Source organism: Falco cherrug, chromosome 13 (assembly GCF_023634085.1).
Source record: "Falco cherrug isolate bFalChe1 chromosome 13, bFalChe1.pri, whole genome shotgun sequence".
In the NCBI taxonomy this organism is placed as follows: Eukaryota; Metazoa; Chordata; class Aves; order Falconiformes; family Falconidae; genus Falco; species Falco cherrug.
The window spans coordinates 13,173,437-13,198,639 of record NC_073709.1 but is presented as its reverse complement, the minus strand read 5'-3'; the positions used below and the strand labels follow the sequence as shown (position 1 = coordinate 13,198,639).

At 40.4% G+C, this 25,203-nt stretch overlaps 1 protein-coding gene across 1 annotated transcript in view; it reads left to right on the top strand.

Annotated features, from left to right (window-relative positions):
- RMDN2 (regulator of microtubule dynamics 2) overlaps positions 1–17,883 on the top strand; it is a 50,270-nt gene extending 32,387 nt beyond the window's left edge. The window contains exons 8-11 of the mRNA XM_055725873.1: positions 3,373–3,471; positions 5,228–5,281; positions 5,371–5,451; positions 15,781–17,883. Of these exons, the coding sequence (XP_055581848.1) occupies positions 3,373–3,471; positions 5,228–5,281; positions 5,371–5,451; positions 15,781–15,834 (288 nt within the window). The 3' untranslated portion in view covers positions 15,835–17,883. The remainder of the gene's footprint in view (positions 1–3,372; positions 3,472–5,227; positions 5,282–5,370; positions 5,452–15,780) is intronic.
- Positions 17,884–25,203: the final 7,320 nt, after the last annotated feature.

The following is a 25,203-nucleotide window of genomic DNA, read 5'->3' as shown; positions in this document are numbered from 1 at the left end:
GTGGCTGTTTTTCTTATTCCTTTCTGCTGTCCTATACCATTCTTGGAACATGCATTAAGTGAAATCATTGTTGTGCTGAAGTTGATAACAGTTACAGTCTCTGTACTTGACTTTGTATGGACCTCCACATATGCTTTGCACTATTTGGAATAACCTTGACTGTAAAAGTCAAATTTGCACTACACTAGAGCATGTTACACCAGGGTTTCTGTTGCCTGCGCTTGCTCATACACGGAGAATGCTTAATAAAGTTGGTATAGTAGGAATGATGATTCCGTGTCACTAAACGTGGCGTAAGATTTGCTCTAATAAAGTTATTTCAGATTAAAGACTGCATGTATATGTTTAGGGGAAAGGTATAATTTCCTGTTCATCTTTATTGCTCCAGGACGCAATTTTGTGTCTTGTATAAAACAGGTCTTCTCCACTTGTCCCGCCTCAGTGATGGGGGAGTGCAGACTGACTCAGGTTGGGTGTGGTGAAGCTGTTGGGATGGGACTCACCTCACCTGTCTTTAGCCATCCACAAGGTATAACTGTCTGTGCTCCTTTTGTAGCTGAAGGAAAGACAGACAAGAGTGTCCATCCCTGGCTAATGTAGGCCAAGAGGAATTGCCTAGTGGGAATACCTCTCTCTGTATCCACAAGGTATAACTGTCTGTGCTCCTTTTGTAGCTGAAGGAAAGACAGACAAGAGTGTCCATCCCTGGCTAATGTAGGCCAAGAGGAATTGCCTAGTGGGAATACCTCTCTCTGTATCGCCGGTGCAAGGAACCTGGACAACTCGCATAACTAGGCACTTCATTTATGGATGGCTAGAGTTAGCTGCAATGAATTCATCAAGCTAGTGGCATATAAGTCTGACTGCTCAAAACATTACAGAACTCTCAGACTATCAGTGTAACAGTCACAAAGTATAATGCTGGAGCCAGTGCATGTTAAAGAAAACTCACTATTGTGCATACGTGCCTTTTGCTTTCAAACATTGTTTTAGGTTGGTGGGATTTGTAATGTAAAAATGGCCAAGTGCCTATATGTTTGGGCTTTTTAAAGTTTGAATAGTGCAAAGCAGCACCCAAGCCAGGCAAAATAAAGACTAAAACCTCAGTAAATCAGTTCTGATTAAATCTTGTAAGAAAACAAAACAACTGCCAGGAAGAAGTTGTGTTTTCAATGGGTAATTATAACTCCACATGGAAAAACTGCAATTTTGTTTCCTCGCTGTTGCATAACAGGAGACACGTGTGTGGTAATTGTATCTGTGAAGTGTACGTGTATCTCCAGGGTGTTGTGTGGTCTTGCAGAAAACAGTGTAAGCATATACATTCCTTACATTCCCTTTATTTCTGCCCCCCTGTAAGCTACCTCTATGTCTATATGATGGACCTCGAAATACAGAAAACCCCTTCTTCTTCCAAGAATGGAGAATGCTGCAGGAGTGGATTGGTGTGAGCAATACTTTTGCGAAAATTCTTTCAATATATCTCAGAAACTATAGAGCAGCTAAGGAAATTAAATGTGTGAGGGAATTATATACATCGCTACAATGTGAAGGTTTAACCAGCATGCTGCAGTGTGTTACAGAGTGTGAAAGCACTGCAGTGCGGAGTGGGGAAACATCCTGTTGCTTCAATGAAGAACAACTCCGGGATTGCTGGAGAGCTTTTGTAAAAAACACTTAATTCCCTTAGAAGACGCTTCAAGAGTGGGATATGTGAAAGAAAGAGGGTGGAAAAAAGCTTTTTTTTTTCTTAATATTGTTTCTCTCTGGAATATAATTTTTAGTGGTTTTGTGTGAAAGACTTAGTGACGGCATTTAACAAATAAGGCATTGGACCCTGCCGAACAACCAGCAGGACTGGACGAGGATGCCTTCTGTCTCCAAGCAGTGTTGCTCTTATGTAGCTAGAGTAATTGGGGCCAGATGGAAAACATGGTTCTATGTGTTTTCCTGTTGCGTGCTGGCCTGTATTTGTACTCTTTGCAATGGTATTTTTAGGGCAGTTTGCAACAAGAAATACGTAGAGCTTGATGTCTGTTCAAGAGAGAAGCATTCTGGTTGATGACTGTGGGTAGTTATGGGTGGATGGATTTTTATATTTTACCATGATTAACTGACATCTACTGGATAATTGCTGGATTTAGCTGGAGAGGGCGGGGGAAGCAGCAACAGCCCTGAAGAGATTGAGAAGCCAGGGAGTGAAGCAGGAATAATCTACAGCTATCCAAAACCATTTTAATTTTTACAGCAGTAGGACAGACTTGAATTCAAGGCTCAACTCTGTTCTTTGAATTGCGGCTCCCTCTGAAAAAGAGATGTCCCTGTGTGACTTACATTTCACCTCCAGGTCTCCAGTGAGAGGTTCTCTTTCTTTGCCTGTGTATATCCTTTCTCTGTGTTGCCTCTGCATAGACCAGGCCAGAAATTTCTAGGAAACCATAGAACCTTGGGTTTTAGCATTTTTAAACTCGTCTGTACTCTGTGACAGGAGCCATCAGTGCTGTGGTTCAAATACCGATGTGAAGGAATAAAGTCCTGACTTTTCTTTATGGATGTAGTAGATGTGTCCGAAGGAGGGTGGCTTCACTTCTCCATTTAAACAGGCTCCAGTCTGCCATCGCATTTCTTAGCAGCTCCATCCTTCGTTAGAGATGTGAGGTGTATTCTGCCAGGTTAGGCGATGGAGCCGAGTACCTTACGGCAGTAACCAGAGCAGTTTCTGTCAGTATATGTCAGGGAGGAAGTCACGTACATTGTGTGGCCATGTGACAGTTCCCTGAAGTCCTTTTATAGCAGCCCATCTTCCTGAAAGGGAAGGTCTTTGGCAAGTCTTACTTGTCAGATTTTCAGAGGAAAAATTGAAGCCTATTTCTGAACAGTGGTTGTTGCCAGCTTTCATGTGACAAAGGAACTTGTTTGCAAGCGCCAAAAGCACTCACATTTTGACTGTAGCAACAGCTTTTCATAACACTGAAAAGTAGTCAAGTACATGAACTATCATGCTAAGCTGTATGTCTCATGAAAACCTTTTAAAGTTTTAAAGCACTGTTTATAGCTGTAGGTTTTAAAATATGCCGAGGTCTTATGAAACCTAAACTGTACTTTAAGCTTTGTACATTGGAATAATCTCATATCAATGATGTTGTGTTTTATCATGTGTTTCTTAATCTGTACAGTACCTGTTAAGAGAATCTAAAATCTAAAAGGCTGTGTGTGCTTTGAGCTGGCAAATTGAGAGTATAAAACGTTCTTTTACAGGTTCTTTTGCAAAATAAGTTGTACTAGTACAGTGGCACAGGGCAGTATTTACTCCAAAACTGAGAAGCAACCCTAAAGACTTTTGATTTTTTTATTATTTCATTATCATTATAGGTAGCTCAGTTGTCTTGGATTGAAAAGAAAGTAGCTACTGCTCTCTTTGGGACTCCACCAACTTCAACAGTAGAAGAAGCGTTGCAGAATTTCCTTAAGGTAAGTCCTAGCCAAGGGTTTCCCTGTGTGACTGTTTACCAGCTGCTATATGTCACATATATATATATATATATATATGCTACATATACTGTTGTCAAGGTGTCTGCTCAACAGATCAGTAGCTATAAATCCAGGGCGCTCTTACATACCACAGAACTCTCTACTGAAAGACTTTCTCTTTTCTGTTTTGAAATTAGTTTGGAGATGAGTGGGTAGCACCTTTCTTCTTTTTCTTTAGTTTTAGGGAATTCTGCAATGACTTGACATGGTTAATAGTTATTGGATTTAATGCGAGATGGATATAGATAAGTTACTTATGTCATTGAAACAAATTAACCATAGCAGTAACCGATGATTTGCCCTTTTCTGCAAGAAGGTTAACAAGGAAGGCAAGGCAAGGCAAACTTTGACATTGTGACACTTCTCCTTTTCTGATCTGAAGCTCTTTTAGTTGCATTTCAATAGAAACCTTTCTTGTTTGTGGAGATGAAATTATCTTCGTAGTGAAGTGGAAAAGAAAGCTCTGTCATATAGGTCCATGTTCCTGGGCATTCTACTTGAATGCACAGTTTTTTTAATAAACCTGTCTTTCAGTGTCTTTCATATGAATCATTTCTACTTCTGGAGCTGAAAAATACAAGTTTTTCACTTGACTGAATTCAAAGCATAAACTTCTGTCATTGCAATTACTTTCAGACAATTTCTCAAAGGAATTGGACAAGCATATTTTCTTTGCTATCAAAAGTGCTTGTTTTCGTTCTTAATCTGTTTAAAGATGGAATGATCTCCTGAATTTTGGACAATACAATATGTTGCCATTTTCCCAGTTTAAGAGATTTTTATCTTTAAGGTCAAACTCCAAAGGTGGTAGAAACAATTTGAAATGTTCACTTTAGCTTCAGGATATTTTGTGGTGAGCTGAAGAGTGACTGTGGTTTTAGGTCATCTTCTGCAACAAAAATTAAATTACTGTCTAAAAGGCAACTGTTTGGGTTTCTTTTTCAGTTGTTTGATAATACACAGTTGTGGTAAAAGCAGCATTGTTTTGTTCTAAGGATTACAGCTACTATAAATTTCACTGATGTAATTTTTCTCTCCCAAAAGCTGTTTGTTGATTAAAGCTGCTTCTTGGTTAGTAGCTAATTGGTAAACATTTTTACTCATCTTTCAAGCTTCTACATCCTTGATATCTTTTAAGAGGAAGACAATCCTGAACTTTTTTAATGACCTGAACTTTTCAGGGGATGGTAATATGAAAAGAAAGGTGAACACAGAATTGGGTCTGCGAAAGAAAAATAATTACAAAGTTGATGAATACAGTTCATTACAAATTACACAAAGTGTGAGTGGTTGGTTGCTTGTTTATTTTTATGATGAGGAAATAAATATTAATAATCTAGAGAGAACAGTGTCTTCCAGCCCACTGTGTAAGTGAATTAATCCAATAGATACTCTGTAGAATGATCTGGTATCTTTAAAAAGCACTTAGGGAGAGGGGAGAGCAAGCAGTACCAAACATTTTTACATGTTCAATATCAGCACCTTATGTGCCAGGTTTAGGGTTTGAGTTTTGGATGTTCTTTTTTTCTTGCATTTGTTTTGAAGTGCTAAGCAGATTGCGGTGCACACGGTAGGGATGATTCAGTCTGATATTTGAGGAAGCTTAGTGCATTGCTAAAAATGTTATGCAGACCACATAAATCTCATCACACAAGTTTTATGTCTATTTTCTTTCCTGTTTTTTTTTATTACTTAGGCTGAAGAAATGCATCCAGGATATTCCAAATGCAATTATGTGTATTTGGCAAAGGTAACCAAGTTCTTTTTAAAAATAATGATTTGTAGACTCCGGTATTCTTACAGTGGTCTGATTGGAAACAAAATGTTTTTTCTTCTCAGTGCTATAAAGATCTTGGCCAGAGAAATAATGCACTGAAGTACTGTGATTCTGCGCTGTCAATTCTCTCAGTTACTAATGAGGTGGGTATTGAGAGTGATAACTTGTTCTCTTGTGACACTGTCTTGTCTTGGCACCCATTGTTGCACTGTCAGTAATAACGTAATGTTTTGTTTTTTCCTCTGAACACAGAACCTTCCTTTTTCCTCCACTCTAGGTTGGCTCATTACAGTTGTCTGTATCAACAGCTTTTAAAAAAAAATATCTTTGTTTGGGGAGCTGTCAGGGACTTGTCTGTGTCAGAGGCTGTCAGAAATTGAATCACACTCTTTGTAATTCAACCCATTTCATTAGACTATCTTAAACATAAGCAGTTGAGTGTGTCACTCTAGCTGTGCTGAAATTTTGCCCCAGACCTATTTTTCTCAGTTGAAAGCATTCTGAATTTTTGTCCCACAGTCTGTATTGCTGCTCCGGAAAGCCTCGGGTTTGTGATTCTTGTCAAGACCCCCAGTGCAGTGCGTTAGCTATAGCAGAGGTAGATGAGTTATTCAAGATTGCCTTTGTCTTCAACCGCAGTGCAGTTAAGGAGGCACAATTCTTCCAGTTACATCTGCTGGAACGTAGTTTATTTTATTCTAAGAGATTATTAGATTCTTTGTTATGTCCTTTAGAGTATTTTTAGAATGTGGACGCAAAATTTCTACGGATACTTGAGAGATTTTAAGTGATTTAATTTCTCAAATATAAACCAAGTCATGGCAAGAAGATTCACTCTGATCTCATGTAGAAGCAAGCTCCATAATTACCGACCTACGACTGGAAATGTCTTACCATCCTAGAGCGTGACAAGTTCAAACCTGAGCTTTGTCAGCCTAAGGGACCCTCTTTGAGCACAGCAGATGTGGTAGCGAGAGAGGGGTGATTCCAGAGACGAATTGGCCTTATCCCATTTAATTCTTTGAAGTTCAGGAAAAAGACCATTAAATAGCTCTGTAACTTGATTGACAATAAATGCTGTATGTGGAGCACTAACATGTTTATGTCAAGTGTTCCTGCTGGGAAGAAAGACCACTGCATGCCTCACCAGCAGCTGCTCCTGGGTGGCCTCTATTTTTGGCCCAAGTTATAGTATGTACCAATCCTAAATTAAGCAATCATTGCTTAAGTTCAGTCTTTCTTTAAATATGTATTGATACAGATATGACATTAATAATCTCTTAACTCTGCTTCATTCTTTGCTTCCTGTTGAAATGTACCTTCAGCTTGCCTATTACAGAACATAGGAAAGACTGCTGTAAATTATCCATTATTCGGTACCTTACATCTTTGGGTGGAAGTAGGACCAATGGCGTAAGGGAGGGAGCATACAACTGAAATTGCTTGAACTCAGCCTGTTTTGTATATATGAGTACTGACTGTGCTGGTGAATTTTTTGTTTTTCCTGTATTCAACTTGCTACGGGCCAGGTGATCTTGCAACGAACTGGAAAATTGCAAACAAACATATATCGCAGAAACTTCTGGCGGGCAGAAGACTGCCTGTGTTTAGTAAACTGGAAGTCATTCAACATATTCATAAGGACTCCTTGAAAAAGTATAGAGATGGCGTAGATTGGGATTCATCTTTCATAACAATAGCTGCAGAAGATTTTGTGACCAAAGGTAGTAGCTGAGGCTCCCCCTGCACTCAGAGGAGAGAGAGGCACATCAGGTGCCCCATCCTGCCTCTCTGTCCCATGATGGCAGAGACTGGATGTGAAGGTATGTGCAAGATGTGTACCTGAGACACCCAGCTGCTAGATTGGGCAGTTAATGAGTGGTGAATCTTGCCTCTGAAGTCCTGTGTCATCAGCCTAAACGTGAGCTGGAGTTCAGTGCATCCTGGGCCACCTGGAGGGGCTTAGTCCGTGGTAAAAGGAATGCCCCATCACATTTCTGAAGTACCGGCAGACCTGAGGAGGAGGGGGAACTCTGAGGTGAGAGCAGGAATTCAGGAGCAGTTTGAGGGGTGGGTGGGTGGGTGGGTGTATTCTGGCAAGCAGGGTGGAGATGAGAAAAGAATGACACTGGTATGTGAGCAGAACAAAGAGCAGCAAATGGGCCCCAAAAATCCTCTGTCCCTCTGAAAAGGACAGATGATTTGTCCTCTTCTGTTTTGACTAATTCTATAGATAACACAGATTTTTCTGCTTTGTCTTGTTTACTTGTGATGTGTTTTGAGTTAAGTTTAGAAAAAAAAGTCCAGGAAAGTATGGCATTGGGGCAAGAGTGTGTAATTCAATTAAAAAAAAAAAAAAAGGCAGTCAGCACAAGGTAAAACCAAGTGCATGCTGAAAGGAATTACTATAAAATGGAGATCTGGAACACAAACTGTGCTGATGCTGTTACCTCAAGTCCCGTCTGAATTAGAATATTACATGTTGTTTTGGTTATTGTGTTAGAGAAAGACTGTGACGGATTTGGGGGGGAAACATGTTGAAACTGAAGTGGTTCAGGTCTTGGAGAAATAACATTTAGTCAGGTTGGTTTAAGAGAGGGAAAAGACTGGAGTAAGACAAAAGAGACAGTAATAAAGGGATGCTGATAAAGTGCCTGAATTGACGACAGTGCTGTAAAAGGTGGGGTTCATGGTCTGAAAAAGAAAACACAGGACAGCAGCAGTCTGAGGATTTCTTTCAGTTTGCCACAGCACAGGGTCTCGAGGTTGTCAGAAGCGTGGTATGTTGTCACAGTCATGTGAAACCCATCATTCCCAAGTGTAATCATAGTTTCTCATGTGAATTTTCTCTCTTTCTTCAGGCAGGGGAATTCCTTTATTGTTTTTAAACATTGGCTCCCACTGAGAAACAAGTATATATATAAAGGCATAAAATCAGGCCCAGACTGAGAGAGCGAGCTGCTGGAAAGGTGCCACACTGAGGAAATGTATAGTATTTCACGATACAAATTATTCTGCAGCATAAGTATGAAAAATAATAGTAGACAATGGTTTAGGTTTTGTTGCTGCTGCACATCCACAGTTTCCAGTGACTTCAGTGGGAACCAGAGGTGCTCGGCATCAGTAAAATAGCCAATAGCTTATTTTAATCCTCAGGTCAAAATCTCAGCTTGTCTAACTCAGGGCACTTCTTTGACACTTTGTTTAGAATTCATTTTGTGTCACATTTCAAGTTAAGGGAGATGATTTTTGTCTTGAATATTGTATCGCATCCAAATAGCCCTTCTGTGCCTCTGTTCTATCACTCGCAGAATATGCTTTTAATTGAAGGGGTAGAGAGGCTTCCAAACAGAGGTAATTCTAGTTAAAGAAAAAAAAATAAAAATCAGATGGCCAGGTTCAACCCTATTATGAACCTAAAAAAAGATTCCAAAGAAATCATAAAAGAAGAGACAAGTTCTAATGGAACAACTCCTGTAGGTCCTGATACCAGTTTTTAAAAACAGTTTGGCACATTTTTAACTGATCGGTCTATGCATTTTTTTATTTTGAAAGGAAATGCAGGAGATTTGGTGCAAATTACATCCGAAACCAAAACTGATGTTACGGTACTACTTTAGAGAACTTCCCCTTTATCCTCTAAACAAAAACCTTCAATGAATTATATGGTCCTTCCTTGGCCATAAATACTGTCATACTGTAGAGTTGGTACTTCACTGCTGGAGGTGCATGAGACATTAAATTGTTCTGCTTTTCTCTGGTGGCCGTCCAGGTGGATAACCTCAGGGTCCTGGGAAACATTCACCCCTTCAGTAAAAGAGATCCTAATGTTCAGGGCTGCTGTGAGTTACTGTAAAGTGCGTAACAGCTGCTCTGTTTATCTAGTAGATGTTGTATTACCCTTACTGAGACTTAATACTTTGTAGTGTGCTCAAAGCCTTGTTGAGTGTGGCTACATGAAGGGCTGTCGAAACCAGATGTGGTGGACTACTGTGATGGAAACAAATGACTTCTTTAAATTTGAGGAGAAAAATGTAATTTGAATTTGAAAACACTAGCATTTGTCTTGCATATAAAAAAAACCCCAAAACGTGTGTGTGTGTGTGTGCTTGATTAAACACATACCACTTTGCATGTAAGGGGAATAAGACACTAATTTCTTGTTTATAACAGAGATTGTTGGATATTTTCAAGGCTGGAACTTGTAGAAAATTAAGTCTTGATGTAGGATTATAAAATGTAATAGTAAAGAAATTATTTCTTCTTGTATCTGGAGATGAGCATGGGCATGAGAGTGAACTCCATGCTTGTAGGACCAGTAAGCTCACCATAAGGGATTAACAGCCTAGCAGAGAAGGAGATTAAAATTTCAAGCTTCTGGTCTCTGTGACTTTTTTTGGAAAATGAATCTAAAAAGCAGCAGTGACATTACAAAAAATGTAGTTGAAGAAGAACCAAAGACAGCAAAGCAGGAAGAACGCAAAGCAGATCTATTTGCACTGAAAGTTGCTGGAAGTCTTACTTGAAATGCAGATAAAAACTTCCCTGAAGCTGAGAATATATTTTACAAAATTACTGGCAATTTTAAAAGAATAATATTAATTTCAAAAACACTCCCAGGAATTACACATGAAGGCAATTCAGAGCTGAAATTCAAGTGAGAGATATTTTAGTTATTACAGAAATTGACAGCATTTGCTTGTTACAGGTATGGAATGGCAGGAAGCAGAGATCGTTAAAGACTCTGCTTTCAGCCTCAGCGACATTTGAAACTCTAGAAAAGCCCATGTGGAGAAGGAGGTAAATGTAGTAATGGCTGTATGTTTACACAAGAATGCAGTTGCTGAGGAGAAATCACACTCATAAGATTTTCTTACATTTTTTTACATCACCATAATTGATCTCCCTGGTCATTAATTTACTTTTTTAATATTGTCTGTAAGGAAAAGAGTGGGAGTTACAGAGAGATGGAAGAGAGGGCGGAATATAAACTTTAGCACCCATCAGTTTTTCCTGTTAAGACAGACCATTTGTATATTTTGAACTTTCCACAACAGATTTTCCAAGAAATGCCTATTCCAGCCACCATAAATTGGTCGCATGTAGCAGACCTTGCTGTGATGTTTCCATCAGATCTCATTTGAAGCTGCTGTGGTAATCTATCCTTCTAAGTAAGAATTTGAGGAGAAAAAGCAATTTCCTTTTGCTTTTAAAGTGAAGAGTACAAATTGTGACTTGTTTGTGAAAAAACTTGCCATTGAAATTATGTGAATAATTTGGGTTAACCTTATAAAAAACGTTTTTGTTTTCTCATCAAACAGAACGTTTTCTTCTCTCAACATCAGCAGCTCAATACAAAATGTCATTGTTTTCAGAGAATATTCGTTCATTTAGATTTTATGCACGTTTTTTCTCCAAATGCCAAGCAAAAGTCCACGGTGTTTCAATGACAAAATAATGGAAGTATCCAGATTTGTATTCATTTTGAATTCTAGTCTATTGTTTTCCTGCTAATACTGTTTGTGGAGTTGAACAAGAATTTCCTAATAGCTACCACCAACCCAAAATAAGAGTGTCTTTTGAATATACTTTAAAAAACTATTCCTTAATTAGTGATTTTGCTTACACCGAATATGAGTGCTTCAAGCTCAGTGAATGAGCCTTTTTAGAACTCATTAAAGAGATCAGATTTCAAACTGTAAAATGCTGCTAAAAATGAGACATTTGTAAATGAGCTGCTAAAAGAATTCGAGACCTCCTATATTTTAAAATATTTTGCACTTCAGAGAATACAGTGTATTTTTCTCTTAGTGATCAGACCGATTTGCTGTCTGCATGTTTTTGAAGTTCTTGCCAAAAGGTTTGTTTGCATTGTCTGCTTATTCTTTCTCCCCCTCTAAAAACGATTCCAAGAAATGATGAAGATATTTTTTGTAGTTCTGTACATAAGGATAAAGTCTATCCTGATAAGTAATGAGCTTATTATTGACTAGTTTATCATGAAGTATTCATTTCAACCTCTTATCAAAGGTTTCAGCACGGTTCTTAGTGCAGCAAGGCTGATCAACCCATGATTCCTCAACACGTGGAGCGTGTCTCCTCGGTGGGTGTGCTGGCGGTGCAGGGGCACACTGGGAGTAGGATTCAGGGAGGTGGTGGTGCAGTGCAGGATGAAGAGGTTCGCAACTGGTTTCTTACTTTTGTAGAGTAGTCAAGCTTCCAGGAGTTTGAAATATATTGTCTCAGAGTCAGTATACAGGGTGAAGGAAAGCCTCAACAGGCATCTTTCTGTAGGGGCTGTAACTGGGCTTGCTCATGTTCAAGCTGTTTCAGTGATGACTGCACGGAAGGAAGGGCTGTAGGTCCCATCGTGGTGGGGCCAGCAGCTGGACAGAAGGGGAATGTCTTAAACACCAAAGCTCCACATTGTGTACAATGGTAAAAGGAAACCAGATTACAGGTGAAACTGTCTTTTAAGGTCTTAGAAAAGAACTAGTGGATAAAAAGGTTACGTGACTATTACTTATTCTAAACTGAATTCTGTGATTTTGTAACGTTTCAACTGGAGTCCTCGAACTAGCCGAACTATTATTCACAGTCTTATGGGTGTGAAAGAGTGTTTGTCCCTCTGCTAGAAGTATAATCAGAAAATGTGGAATTATTGTCAGCTACATATTTTAAAGCTGTGCCTGCCTTGATCCCAAAACTTGTGACATACAGCAGTCATATAGAAGGTTGCAAGTGGATGATTGCATTGGTTTATTGGAATATCTCAGGGGAAAAACAGTATTATGCAATTGTATGCAAATTAATGCCTACTACAGTCACACCATCTGTGACAATCTACCATGAAACTGAGAAGGGATAGCATATAGCTTCATATGATTTATATTGTGCACAAGAGCTATTACTCTTTAATTAATGATCCTTGTGCATGTTTGGAAGTCTCTTCTGTTACAGTCCAGGATTTCTCCTGCAGCTGTGAAGGAATGATACAACTGTACCCAAAAGCAGGAGTGGCTCTGAGCACCTCATTGCTGTTACAGCGTATCAGAGTACGGCTTTGGACCACCCTTGCAGCCCAGCTCTTTTAATGTACCAGGCAGCCCCTCTGACTGCAGCGAAACCCTACAGGATGCATGTCAGCTTGGGATTTGGCAGTGGTTGCACACAATCATGTTATAGTTGGCTGGTGTAACCGTTTTGGTTGTGGTCATGGGGGTGTATCATTCTCTGTTGACAGCTGGGACTTTGTCAACAAGTGCACACATGTGCAGTGCCGGGTTGGGTGTTTTTAGGGCATAAGGAAACAATTAGCAGAAATGGAAGGTAAAATCATTATCTTCCAGTCTCTGCTTTAATCGCAGTTTAATTTTTACATGCACATTTATATGTGTATGTCTGTGTGTATATATATTTATCAGGGTTTTTTTTCAGCAGAAATTAACTGTCAAAATGTGGGCTATCTCCAGTTAAGCCAACATTCCTTTTTTCCCACCAGCTCTCTCTTCCGCTCTTGTGTTCAACTCCCTCTCTTCCCTTGTTCAGTCCCTGGCCTCCCAGGTCTTTTTTTCCTGTGCATATCCGCTGTGGATGATGAAACATAAAAGAAAAGCAACTAAATAGGAAGAGGGGAAAATACAGTCACTCATCCTGTAATTTGAATAGCTTTTGTGTAGCACTTTGCAGAACATTTTGAACTCGTATTCAACTCTGAAAACGATATGAGAAGTGTTTAATAAGTTTAATAAGTAAGCCTTGACAGTAGAAAATCAAGGTTGAAAATGGCTGTTTTCAGTCAGTGCTGAACTAAGCCTCAGGGTGAACAAATGGGACTGACATAAATATATTGCATTCCTCCTACAGCTTGCACCTCTTCCTTTCCCTGCTGTGCTCTAAAGGAAGATCAAAGCCTTCCTGCCTTTAAAAAAAAACAAACACCAAAAACCCCAAAAGCCAACCTTATTGTTCATTTTGAGAAAGCCACAGGCCCTAAAATCAATGAGGAAGAGAGTTGGCCAAATACAAGATTTATGGCTTTGTCTTCCTACTAACAGTCAAGCTTTGGGTATTAATGAAGTTTTCACCCTTAAAACTGGAGACTGGTACGCTGAACAGAGCTGTGGCTTCTCTCTCCTTTTAGTGTCACACACTTGGGTCTGGAAGGACTCTGTCCAAAGGTGATGTAATAGTTCCCTTCACTCACCATTCCCAGCTTTGTTTTTAATGCCATTACTGATTTTTTTTCAGTGCTTTTGCCATCTGAGTTCTTACTATTGACTGGAAGCCACTGGCTGAATTAACATAGCCCGTTAAGTAATTTGCAACTTTTACTGATGTAGTCTTGTTTAGAACTGGCAGCCTAGAGGTAGGACTCTTTGTACATTTGCAGTTTCTTCTCCACCTAGTTCTTAGAACAGTCATGGGTTTATTTCATTCTTTTTCTTAAGCCCGGAGGAAGATTCAGGGAAGATTGCCCAATATGTCTGGGACCTTTGCAACTCATTAAAGCTTATTGCCCAATATAATCCTTTGCTTCTAAGGAGAGAGACAATTATACAAAATTGTTTAGAGATATATTTTTTAAATGCTGTATCCTGAGAAGTGAGTAAAGAATCCCATCAACCCATGAAATGCTGAACACTGTTCAGGTATGAGAAAACCTGCATCTTTATCATTTTCGGCTTGGAAAAGTATGAAGACTAGGACCAGATCCAATGAAACCTTTTTCGTTTTCTTCATACCATGGGACAATATCTGGCTTTTTACTTTTTTGTTTAATGGACTTTACAGTCATTTTCACAAGATGACCACAGTCAGTACAGAAAAGTGTATTTTCCCTGAATTAATCAACATATTGATACAAATTTTGAGTTTTCCAATTCTTGTTGAAAGCCACAGGCTGGTGCTCCAGGCAGCCTGTAGTGAGCGGGTAGTAAGGGGTGCTGAATTCAGTGTGACATTTCCTTCTGTTAGAGTATTTTGGCAAGAGCTTACTGGCTTTGCTGTGTGTGCCTTTTAAGGCCTCTGATAAATGATTAGGCAGATAGTTTAGCCTATTGTTGCCAGTGGGAGCAAGGCAGCGACTCCAAGAGAAGTGTCCAGCTAATGTATTAATGCCTTAATCCAGACCAATAATATAATGTATTTTGACGTGTCTGGCATATGGTTTCTATCATCTCAATATTCTTCTCTATTCCTCCATGACATTATAGACAACTAACCAAAATAAAGAGAAGCAGGAATTTCTTCACCCGTAAAATGTATTTTAAAATGTCCTGTATTTTGTTCCAGCTCTTTGGTTGATCGGATAATGAAGTGATCCTGAAATTCAGTGATTACTTCACTGTCTGTCTATAGTATTTGCTTTCAGAATTGCCTATGGCATTATCTGGGAAAGAAATTCTGGTCTCTGTCATTAGGAGTACTTGCACAAAATTTGTGATGTGCAAGTGCTTTTCACTTGCACTGTAAAGTACACGCGGGTGCATGTACTGGGTGTTTGGACCCTCACCAGCCTGCAGGTATGAGGTGCTGACTTTTTAGAAATGTGGTTTTAAACCAAGGTGCGTGTCACAAGCTAGAAGTTTTGCAGTGGCAAGTGGATTATATCCAGGAGACATTTCAAAAATAAGTAGAATAATGGAGGTTTTGTACTGCGGTTACACGTTCATATGCATGTGCCCCTTTCCAAACAGATTATACATATGTCACTGGTTACCTGTGAAAGAGCCTGTGGGATGAGTTTAGTTTAAAGCCCCGTGCAAACTGTGCACTTAAACATCATCCTAAAAGGAGCCTTTCCCTTCTGTCCTAGGAGGTATAATATAGCGTTGGCTCTGGGCATAGCAGATTACTTGCCTCTTGTCCCCCCGTTGGCTCCACTCTGCTATGAGCCCAGTAGCATAGGCAGAGCCCACCAACACCAGTGTGGAAGATACCAAGGGTGTATGTAGTCAGTCCATGGTGGTTATTACAGGTAGGTATGGCTGTATGCACTGAAACCACAATCTAACCTATGTCATTAATTACATTTCCCAGTGTTTTCTTGTTAACTGCATAATAAGTCATTAGCAAGCACCACAGAAATATCTTGAGGGAAAACTGCATGCAGTCGGGTTGCAAGATTGCATAAAGATACAAGGCAAGGCAGTACTTTCTGCAAAGTACACCAATAGAAGTTACAGCCTAAGCTGAAAAGGCTTGCTGGTCTGTTGAGAAAGCTGTTTGTGGCTAACATTTTAAGTGCTTTAACAGAGCTGTAAAGAGAGCGCTGCCATCTGGCTCTTGTTTTCACTTCAAACTTTGTTTGCATTCACTGATGAATTAACTTACTATGCAGTCTTTACATTCTGTGGCCGTTGCAGTTGTGTGTTGTGTCTGTTGTTAGTAAAGAAATGTGGGTAGGCATGTAGGCAAATAGAAGGGATTTATCCTATCGAAGTTGATACACGATTGTCTGTTTCTTTCAGGATAAAGAGGCCCAGAAAGACTTAGAGGCTTTACTTCTCACACTGAAGCTGTGACACGTCGCACTTTTTAACTCTTCATGCTGTTATAAAATTGCAAAACTAAAATGAGACATCTGTAGTGACTGGGAACTGCGACTGAATTCCAGCTAAGTCAATGGGAAAACTGTCATTGATTTTGGTTGGCTTGGATCGTGGCCTTTAAGCATCTGGCAATTGTGATATGAAAATGATGAATTAATTTTTGATTATTTATAATCTTGTACTGAAGTTTAATTTTAGATTGCTGACACTGTGAGTCTGATTCTCTGAACATGAAGTCCACTGCTGGCAATGGACATACTGGGGATTAGGATGCAAAATGCTTAAATCTCACTCTTTGAAAGATTAATCGACTAGTATGTGATGCCAGCATAGAATCGTGTGTAGCAAAAACAAACAAACAGATGTTTCTATAGTAAATTATATTTGTATCAACTAATTTGCACAGATCTGTACAGAAGAAAATCATGAATGTTTATGTTTACACATTTCTCTACTCTTATAAAATTAGTATCTTGTTAAAGAAAAAGCTGTTGCCTCTGCAGAGTTCTTTTTACTTTAAACCTTTTGGGTTTACATGGAAATGTGAAAACTTTACAAATTAAATATTAAAGTTATATTTTATTTGTAACATCAAGTACAATATTAAAAATCAGACCAATGAAATCCAGTGGTTTAGATTAATCTATTACAGCTGTGATGTTTAATGGATTTGTTACAGGATGTCCACAAGTTTGTGAATCCTAGCTCTTTCTCTTCAAACAGTTGCCTAGCATGGTAGCATCAGTGTGTCTTCAGAGAACCTAGTCCAGCATTTGATCGTCACTAACGTTTTGTATCATCTCTATAACATAACCTGTACATAAAAATAAGCTAATTAGAGACCTACTACTTCTATCTGAGTGTGTAGGACAGCAAAGTTTCCAGTAAAGTGGAACAGGTAAGGAAAGGATTTTGTTCACCAGTGGACCGATCCAGAATTCACCAAAGTCTGTAGAAGAATAAAGGCTAGTTTTCCAGTTTTCATTGGCTTTTAATTCAGGGTCTTAGTCTTGATGCAGGGAGTGTATCTGGAAGAAGTAAGCATTTCTGTTAAAGGAAATACAATTGGATAAGGGCAACTGTACATTCCCTTGACCTGTTTGATGCGTAAGATAACATGGACCAGTTTATGGCTAAGACAAGGACGAGTCATGACACCTATATATGGAACTAGCGTTTTAGATAGATGGGGAGCACTGAAATTAGCAAGTAAGAACTGAAGTCGCTGCAACAAAGATCTAAAAATTGGGCAGATGTGAAGGAGTGTATACACATACAACTGAAGTATGTCATAGTAAGAGTGAGCTGTAACTACTAACAACAGAAGGTAATAGGTGCAGTAGACTGGAAGAAGACAAATGTTTAGAGTTACATTTGAATTTAACCTGACTCCTTGACTCATAAAGTACAGAGATTTCAGAAAGTGGGGCTGTCCATTTTTTCAAACATTTTCTTTAAAAATATCTTTTCAGACATGCAACCGTTACTGTGAGAGATCACTGAAAAAAATCTGAGAGTTCAGAACTGGTTCTGAGTTCTCACTGTTATCTTCATGGTTTTCATTATCCTGACGATCTTTACAAATTGAAATACGCATTTTAGTTGTTTTTAAAGTTCATTCTGAGGAAAAACAGTTCCCATACCTCTTTTTCAATTCCAGACTTCGCTTTTTTTCATACACAATTTCAGAGAAAAGGAGAAATGCCATATGAGATAAATCCTACCAAAGAATTCCTTCAGTGACAGAATAACTGAGTTGTGAACAGAGAAGCTGCAAAGGTGGCGCATCTTGATTTTGGTAAGGGCTTTTGGTAGAGTTTGCTTTTGACATTTCCATAGCCAATGTAGGAAGCATAGTTTAAATTATCTACGAGAATGATTTGTACTTTGGGTTGTTCTTGGCATTTCACTATCACCTAGGAGGATGTAATAAGGAGGCCTTTACTTAAATCAATTTTATGTTCATTGATACACTTTATAAAATAGGTTGGATTATGTAATAAATATTTAATTTTCAAGCAATTATTGCTGATAAAGTCTGAAACTGTGTTGAAGGAATCTGTTAGAATAAGAGGTTATTTAACTTAAATGCTGAATTTAGGTGGCATAAATAGGATTTGCTTCATTAAGGGCAAATAGAAAGTGTTGAATTCAAGTAATTAACAGAGGATGGAGGGGAACATGGCTGGTTGTGGCAATTCTCTGGAAAAGGACATGCAGATTCCAGTGAGGAGCAAGGTAATCACTGGGCAATAATGTCATGTTTTTGTGGAAAAGCAAATTTTATACTAGTCTGAATAAATAAACATTCCCCATTAAATTCACATGAAATAACCTTTTACTTTAATTAAGTCTAATAAGGTCTAATGAGGTCTGAGCTGGAATACTATATCTAGTTTCAGGCACCACATTTCAAGGAGGTTGGGGGCTAATTGGAAAGAGTCCAGCAGAGAGACAAGAAAGATCAGACTGCTAGGCAACATAATTTTGTGAGTAAAAATCAAAAGAATTTGGTTTGTTTAGTCTGCAGGAGCAATGACTAAAGGAGTATTCACATTTGTAAAAAGCTAATGCTGAGAAGACAGTAAAAAAAAAAAAAACCAACCCAAAATCTTGTTCTTCTAATCCCCCATGCATAGGACAAGAAGTAATTGCCTACCTTTAGATTAGGCATTAGAAGAAAATAATCCTGATGGTAACTGTGCAAAGCCCTGCCATACATTTCCTGACAACATTATAAAATCATTTACACAAGTTTTAAGAAAAAGTTAAACAAAGAAAACTTCAAACATTCACAACGTTTAAGGCACAGTTCATCCTCTGGCAGAGGCTGGACTAAACGACTTCTTCAGATCCCTCCTGGCCTTGCTGTCCCTGGGGCGTGCATGGCTCCAGCCCCCGACGAGCCACAGGCATTTCTGCTGCGTTTCTGCAGTCGGTGGGGTTGTGTCTGCACACGCTGGCTCTGCATTTGGGCCCAGACTACCTGATGGATTTGTACTGTGAAACATTTACCAGCATGTTTCAAGACTTGAGTTTGAAGATGTGCGTCATGGCTACCCTCAACTATTTATTTATCACACCTGCAGTTTTAATCCATATGATTACATTTTTAAATTAAATGTCTGATTTTGTAAGTGAAATTAGTGATCTTTCTTTTCAGCCTTCTAAATCAAGCCCATTCTTCTTTTTTACTATTTGCTCTTTAGTAGTCTATGTGTCAAATCACAAAATAACATCTGGGATAGAAAGGCTGATTGTAATTATTCATTCTAAGCTGTCTTTCATAGGTTGCAGAAATATTCCTCACATGGGTAAGAAACTGCTATTTTATACAGCTAATTTTTTTTACTAGTGAGTGTATATGAGCATTCTCAGCTTTTTTTTGTTTCCATTTTGCTAATTGGAGAACTTTAAAAATTGAAACGTGTTCCCTAAGTTGTTCTCTAATTGCTCCTTGGAATAAAGCTTTTGCATTTAATTCTAGTCCTAGGCTATCTGTTCTCTGTGTCATAGCAGCTGAAGAAACAGTGAATATAGTTCCAGAGGGCCATATGTTTCCTTTTTTTGTTTAAAATATCCATAAGCAGACATTCACTTCTGTAGTTTTGTCTCAGTGGAGGAGCTAGAAGTTAACCATATTAACCCCTGTGGGCCTTTTAAGCTGCACAGAGCAGATGGTGCCATGGCCATGTTGCCCACTACCTCCTTCAGCTCTTCCACTGTAGCATCTCCTGTTTGGTCTCTGCTCCAGTATATACACTGTAAATTCTCCAGGGGAATTTGCCTCTTTACATATTTGCAAAAGGTGAGTTCAGGGGGCTTTGATCTGCTACTAGAATTCCTGTGTTTCATTACAGTTAAAATTACTAGTTCTGCCTTCCCGGGTAATTGAGATAATTTTTATTTCCTGTGGTGAAGCTAAGGGCTCTGTCATTGCATCCTGATCCCTTTGGGATTGTGCCCCTGAAACAGCAGGTAATCACAAACTAAGTTAATTATTTTTTGTAGCAATTGGTCACTGGCACACTCTGGAAATGCTTACAGTTATACACTCTCATACTACTTTGTTTAAATTACTGTCTTTCCTTTTGCAGAGTCCTAGGGTGATTTACTAATTTTTCCTATAGTAATATCAATACACTGACTTCTGGAATGAATTAGGAAGCTGTCCAGTGGTGAGTCGTGTGATGATTTAGAAAGGAAAATGACAATTCCTGTGTCCAGTTAAATAAGGAAACGAAAACTAAATCCATGCCTGCAACCCTGTTACTATAGTGGTAAGAGCTTGAATTAAAAAACAAAACAACCACAAAAAAGAAATGGCTACTGGAGATCTACCTATGTTCAACCCAAACACATCAGCTTATCTTCAGCCATCACTACCTGAACACCTTCCACCTGAAGTACCTAGAACCATAGGGAAGTACTGTGGGTTCAAGCAAGGTCCTTGGGTTTTCTGGAGTTTTCCTGGACACCCTGGCAGGTAGTCCTGTGGTGTTTTCTTTCAGTGGATACAATAGTCATGATGGATACATTACACCTACCCCAAATCAGGAAATCCTGCAGTAATCTGACAACTAAAATCCTATTGCAGCATTCATCCAGTGCAAACTGAAGAAGGAGTGACTCTGACTGAAGGGCCAACATTATTGTTTGCTTTTTTTTCCTTCTGTACACAAGGTTATGTTCTTATTTTCCAGCACTTTTCCTTCTTACAGGCTCCCAAGTTCCTTGGAGAAGAAACAAATCAAACTGCCTTGACAATGCAAAAAAAAGTAAGCTTTTCTGGCCCCATCTATGTTTGTGTAACCCATGCATATGTGACACTGGTAAATGAAGCACTAGAACTAAGAATGTGAAACATTAATAATTTTTTTTGAGGAAATATTTTACTCATTTCATTAAAATAAACAACCAGTCATTCTGGAAATATTTGTGGGAGCGATGTCCAGTGTGAACTTGAATATGAACAGAGCTCCGTGCTTGGTGGTGCTGTTGACCCATGATGTGACTGTGGGGTAAGCTACTTAGCTACGTACCCAAGTTACACGCATGCAAACACTGTCTGTCCACTCTTCATATGTCTTGTTTATTAAGATGAATTATGAGCTGGTTTCAACTGCCTACCTGTATGAGCCAAAAAAACCAGCCACACAATATTGATTGGGAATATTGTAACCTAAACATGTGTCAAGGATATAGGCATGAATGTGGTTGTACTTCTTAATCTACTAAATCTACTAAACTTAAGGTCAGGTTTCTAATTCATGAATAAAGGTAATCAACATGGCTGATGAAATTTCAGCCCTCAGGTAGGAGAGGGCTTTTTTTGTTGTTCAGAAAAATGTAGCAAATCAGCAAAGTGGATTCAGCAATTAACTTGTGTTTTGCTAATCTTGGAAGAGGATAATTTATGAAGAAATGAAAAGTCATTTGCAAAGCTCCTGACTGTGCCTCTGAGTTAAGGATTGCTCGTTTTCAGAATGCTAGGCCAGCTTATATAGTGCCCTATAAAATCATATACGCTGTCTTAAAGCAGTAATAGAATTTAAATTTTTCAAAATAAAAGAGCAGAATGCTTCTACAGCAACACTTTGAAGTGCAGCAAGGGCTTCACACAAAAGCATTGCTGGACTGTGTGTTGGGTTTGATACCACCAGTGTGTGGGTATTGGTGGTTTCAAGCAAAACAATGTTCCTGGTACATTCATCACAAATCCCTGAGTAAGAATTACCAGTGCACGCTGGCACAAAAGACCATAATTGAATGTGTGAGCTCATGGTCATTTGACGTTTTCTTTGTTTTTGAAGTGTTTGTCTTACTAAAGAGTAGTTTCACTTCATTTGTCCCAATAAAGCCTACCTGTGACATCTTTGGTGCCATTGAGAATGTGGCAAAATAGCCTCTAGACATCAGTGAGACCCCGGCTTTGTGCCTGGATGAGATTTTTGAGATTTTTAGAAGCACCTGTTTGAGCTTGTGTGACATTTGCTTCTGTACATCCTGATACCTGGTTCAGCAGCAGCACGCTGCTCTCAGCCCTTTTACAGCCATTCCCACCTGATCAAACACGTTGATTCAGGAAATGAGAAGTCAGGTCTTTGCAGCTGTTGTGGGAGACATTCAGAAAAATAGACTGGGGGGGAGGGGGGGAACCCAAACCCTAACAATGGGACCTGGACCTGTATGGTCATTTGAGCAATACTTTTAGTTAGTTCTCTGTCAGACGTGATATCTGTAAAGGACATCAGTTTATTGACCAGAGGGGGAGTTTTATGATCAATCTAGCCTATTGCACAGCACAGAATTTTTCTCCAGCCTTTACATTATCGTATTTATTCCTCCCCTCACCCCTGACTTATTTCCCCATGTGAAAAAACAGAGCTGACGGTGCTTCTTTCACCCATGTGGAGTGTTTGAAGAAGCACATCAGGCAGCAAGGCATGGCTCTGCACAGCGCCTGCGGGGAGCTCACGGCGCGTTCCAAGGGCCTGGCCGCCATCCGCCGGAGCCGGCGGCAGCAGCCCCGTGGCCAGGCCGGCGCTGGGAAATGGGGCGGCTGTGGCCTGTGGCCCTGCGGCCACTGGCAGCACCATGCCAAGGTTCAGCCAGGCGCCAACTGGTTGGAGCACACGTGTGTGGCGGTAAGCGTGTGAGTCGGCGTCGCTTTTTAGGCCTCTTTTACTCCTTCCATCGGCACCTGGAGAGCCGTGCGGGAGGCCAAAGCCTCGGGAAGCAGGCTGCCTTCCCAGGCTGGTTTGGAACGGTCGGAGGGCCTGTGCCACGCGCCAGCAGGCACCCAGCTCTACCTGCGGCCACATTGCCAGCACGGCTGTGAGCGCTGCCCCAGCTGGGGAGCGGCGGCCAGCGCCCAGGTGGGGCCCCCACAGCTGTGGGCCAGCAACCAGGCAGGTGTGGCCAGCAGCCCAACGAGCCCGGAGGCAGGTTCAGGTGGGCCCCACCAGCAGGGAATCGGTGGTTTGGTGCCTGTGATGGGACTAAGCTTCCCAGAGAGCTCGTGGAAGGTGCCTTTGGGCGTGTGCACTGGTGGCTGGGGAGCGTGTCGCTGCAGTTTGCTGGAGGATGGGCTGAGATTGTGGCTGCTGCTGGCCAAGAGGCGAAGGAGGGGTGAGTCGGTGCTGTGGGGGCAGTGAGTGGGTGCTGCAAGGGTGACCGGCTTCACACGCCATGTCTGTGTTGGGGGAGCCTGTGTGTGACAGGTGCTGCGGCGGTGGCTGATCGCAAGCCGGCATGTCTGCTTGTGGCATCTGCCAGTGTTCAGTTAAAAGAGGGAATGTGGAAGCTGTCCCTGGGAAAGCCAGCCAAAGGTAGGTGGGATTTGGTAACTCCTGGTGAGGAGGCGTGTTAAGTCGTGAGCCTGTCGCTGCCCACACGCAGGGCTCCCCCCGAGCCGGGCCCTGGCTCCCCTCAGGGCGCGGGGGACTGGCCAGGGCCTCCCTCAGCCACCACCGAGCCCTCCTCTGGGGCACCTTCTGGCAGGTGACAGTGACATGAAAATGTTTTTTTTTTCTTCTTTCCTACTTCAAAAAAAGTTTCTGTTTCTGCTCACTAACTTTAAATGTATGTGGGGAAAATACAAGGTAGAAAAGACACTTCAAATGCATTACCTATCAACCGCCATTTTCCTGTGGGAAGAGCTTGCAACTGTTGAGCAGATGAGTGCTAAAATCAAGCTACAACACTAGTGTGAGAACACTGCGGAAGTTTAGATTTGAAGGATATATTTTAACTGCCGATATTTTATTCAGTTTCCTCCAGAACTGCTTGCAGCACTTAGTTAAAAACCTCACTGAGGGGCCTGCATGAAAGGCATGGGGCGGGTGCGAGGCAGTTAGCGCTGACTACCAGCAGCTGCCATCTGCTCCATTAATTGCTAGCCTGAAATGAAAGCTGAGGGGTGTTCTGCTCTTAAATTCTTGGGGGGGAGGGGGAATGTTTAATCCTTAAATTTAGACTAGAAAAGGAACTTGAATGAAGGAGTTTTTCTTATATCAGTGAGCAGCAGAAGAGAAGCAAATGTTTAGTATATCTACGGTGGTATCGGGTAAAGGCAAACAGGCTGATTGGGTTCACCTGCACTGCAGCATGCTGATTTCTGTGTTGTGCTGGATTTACTCTGGTAAGAATGCTATGGATCCTGTCTTATTTTGAATGTCAAATTGTAATTACATGTGAAGAAATTGTATGGGGACCACAGTTTCTGTGTCTCTGTGTGTGCATATACATATAAAGATATTTGGGTGGAGATATATATCTGTAAGTTTAACAGAGAAATTAAAATAGCTATAACTTAGTGCACTTTGTAGCTACAGTAAGCAACTCAGTTACTTTGTGAACCTTTTGAAATTTCTGTCCATGTGTGAGGCAAAAACTTGAGAAAGACTCTACTTGCCCATCCTTTTTTATCCTAACTTCTAAGTGCACAGTTAAAACTGCTTCATGAAAGGGAACTGCCACAGTTCAGCACTTAATGGGATCTTCCTCTGAGAGGAAAGATAGGAAAAATACCTGTTGAATACAAGGTATTGCTAGATACCTTCGATGGTGGAAAGGAAATGTTAGATGATAATCCTGCTCGAGACTGCAGGCTCATCCTGATGTAGAGCTGCCAGTTCCTTTTGGAAGCCCTTACACATTCAACTTGGGGCAGGCAGATGGTAAAGAAAAAGGTAAAAGATGCGCTAGATTAATGGATTAGCTTTCTTTGCCTTGGTTTCTCAAACTGAGCTTGTGAGCTCTAAAGAGTTTACTGAGTCAGTAGAAATCAACTCATAGTCCACCAACCTTATTTCTAAGAGAGATGGTTGTAATTGGTGTCCCCAAACCATCATATCTGCTTCTAGGGAGTCTGTGGCTGAAGGGGAGGGATCAGGGGGAAGAGCTGTCTGTGTCTGGAGGTGGGGTTTCATCTTTTGAGGGGGCTTTTTTTAAGTAAGGGTTATGGTTTGGAGAGAAGTCCTCAAACAGGCTTGATTAATACCCATCTGTTGTATGTTTGACTTTCTTCGGTTTTCTGAATTTGGTACTCGTTCACTAAAAAGTAAAGTAACTCCTGTGGGAGCGGGAAGGGGAGAGAAATTCCAGACAAGACTGATCTTAGGTATTAAGTATGAGGAGACCAAAGCACATCCCTGAATGGCTCCTGCTGAGATGCTAATAGCTGGTCTGCTCACACTTACTACACTGAATCTCTTCTAGGTTTCTTGCCAAAACAAGTGGTATTTTCAGTCGTATTCCAAGTAAGGAGAAGTCAAAATGTAACCTTAAACCAGTGAGCTTTGGAGGCAATATTGCAGGGGCTGTGGAGTGCTTTTTCTG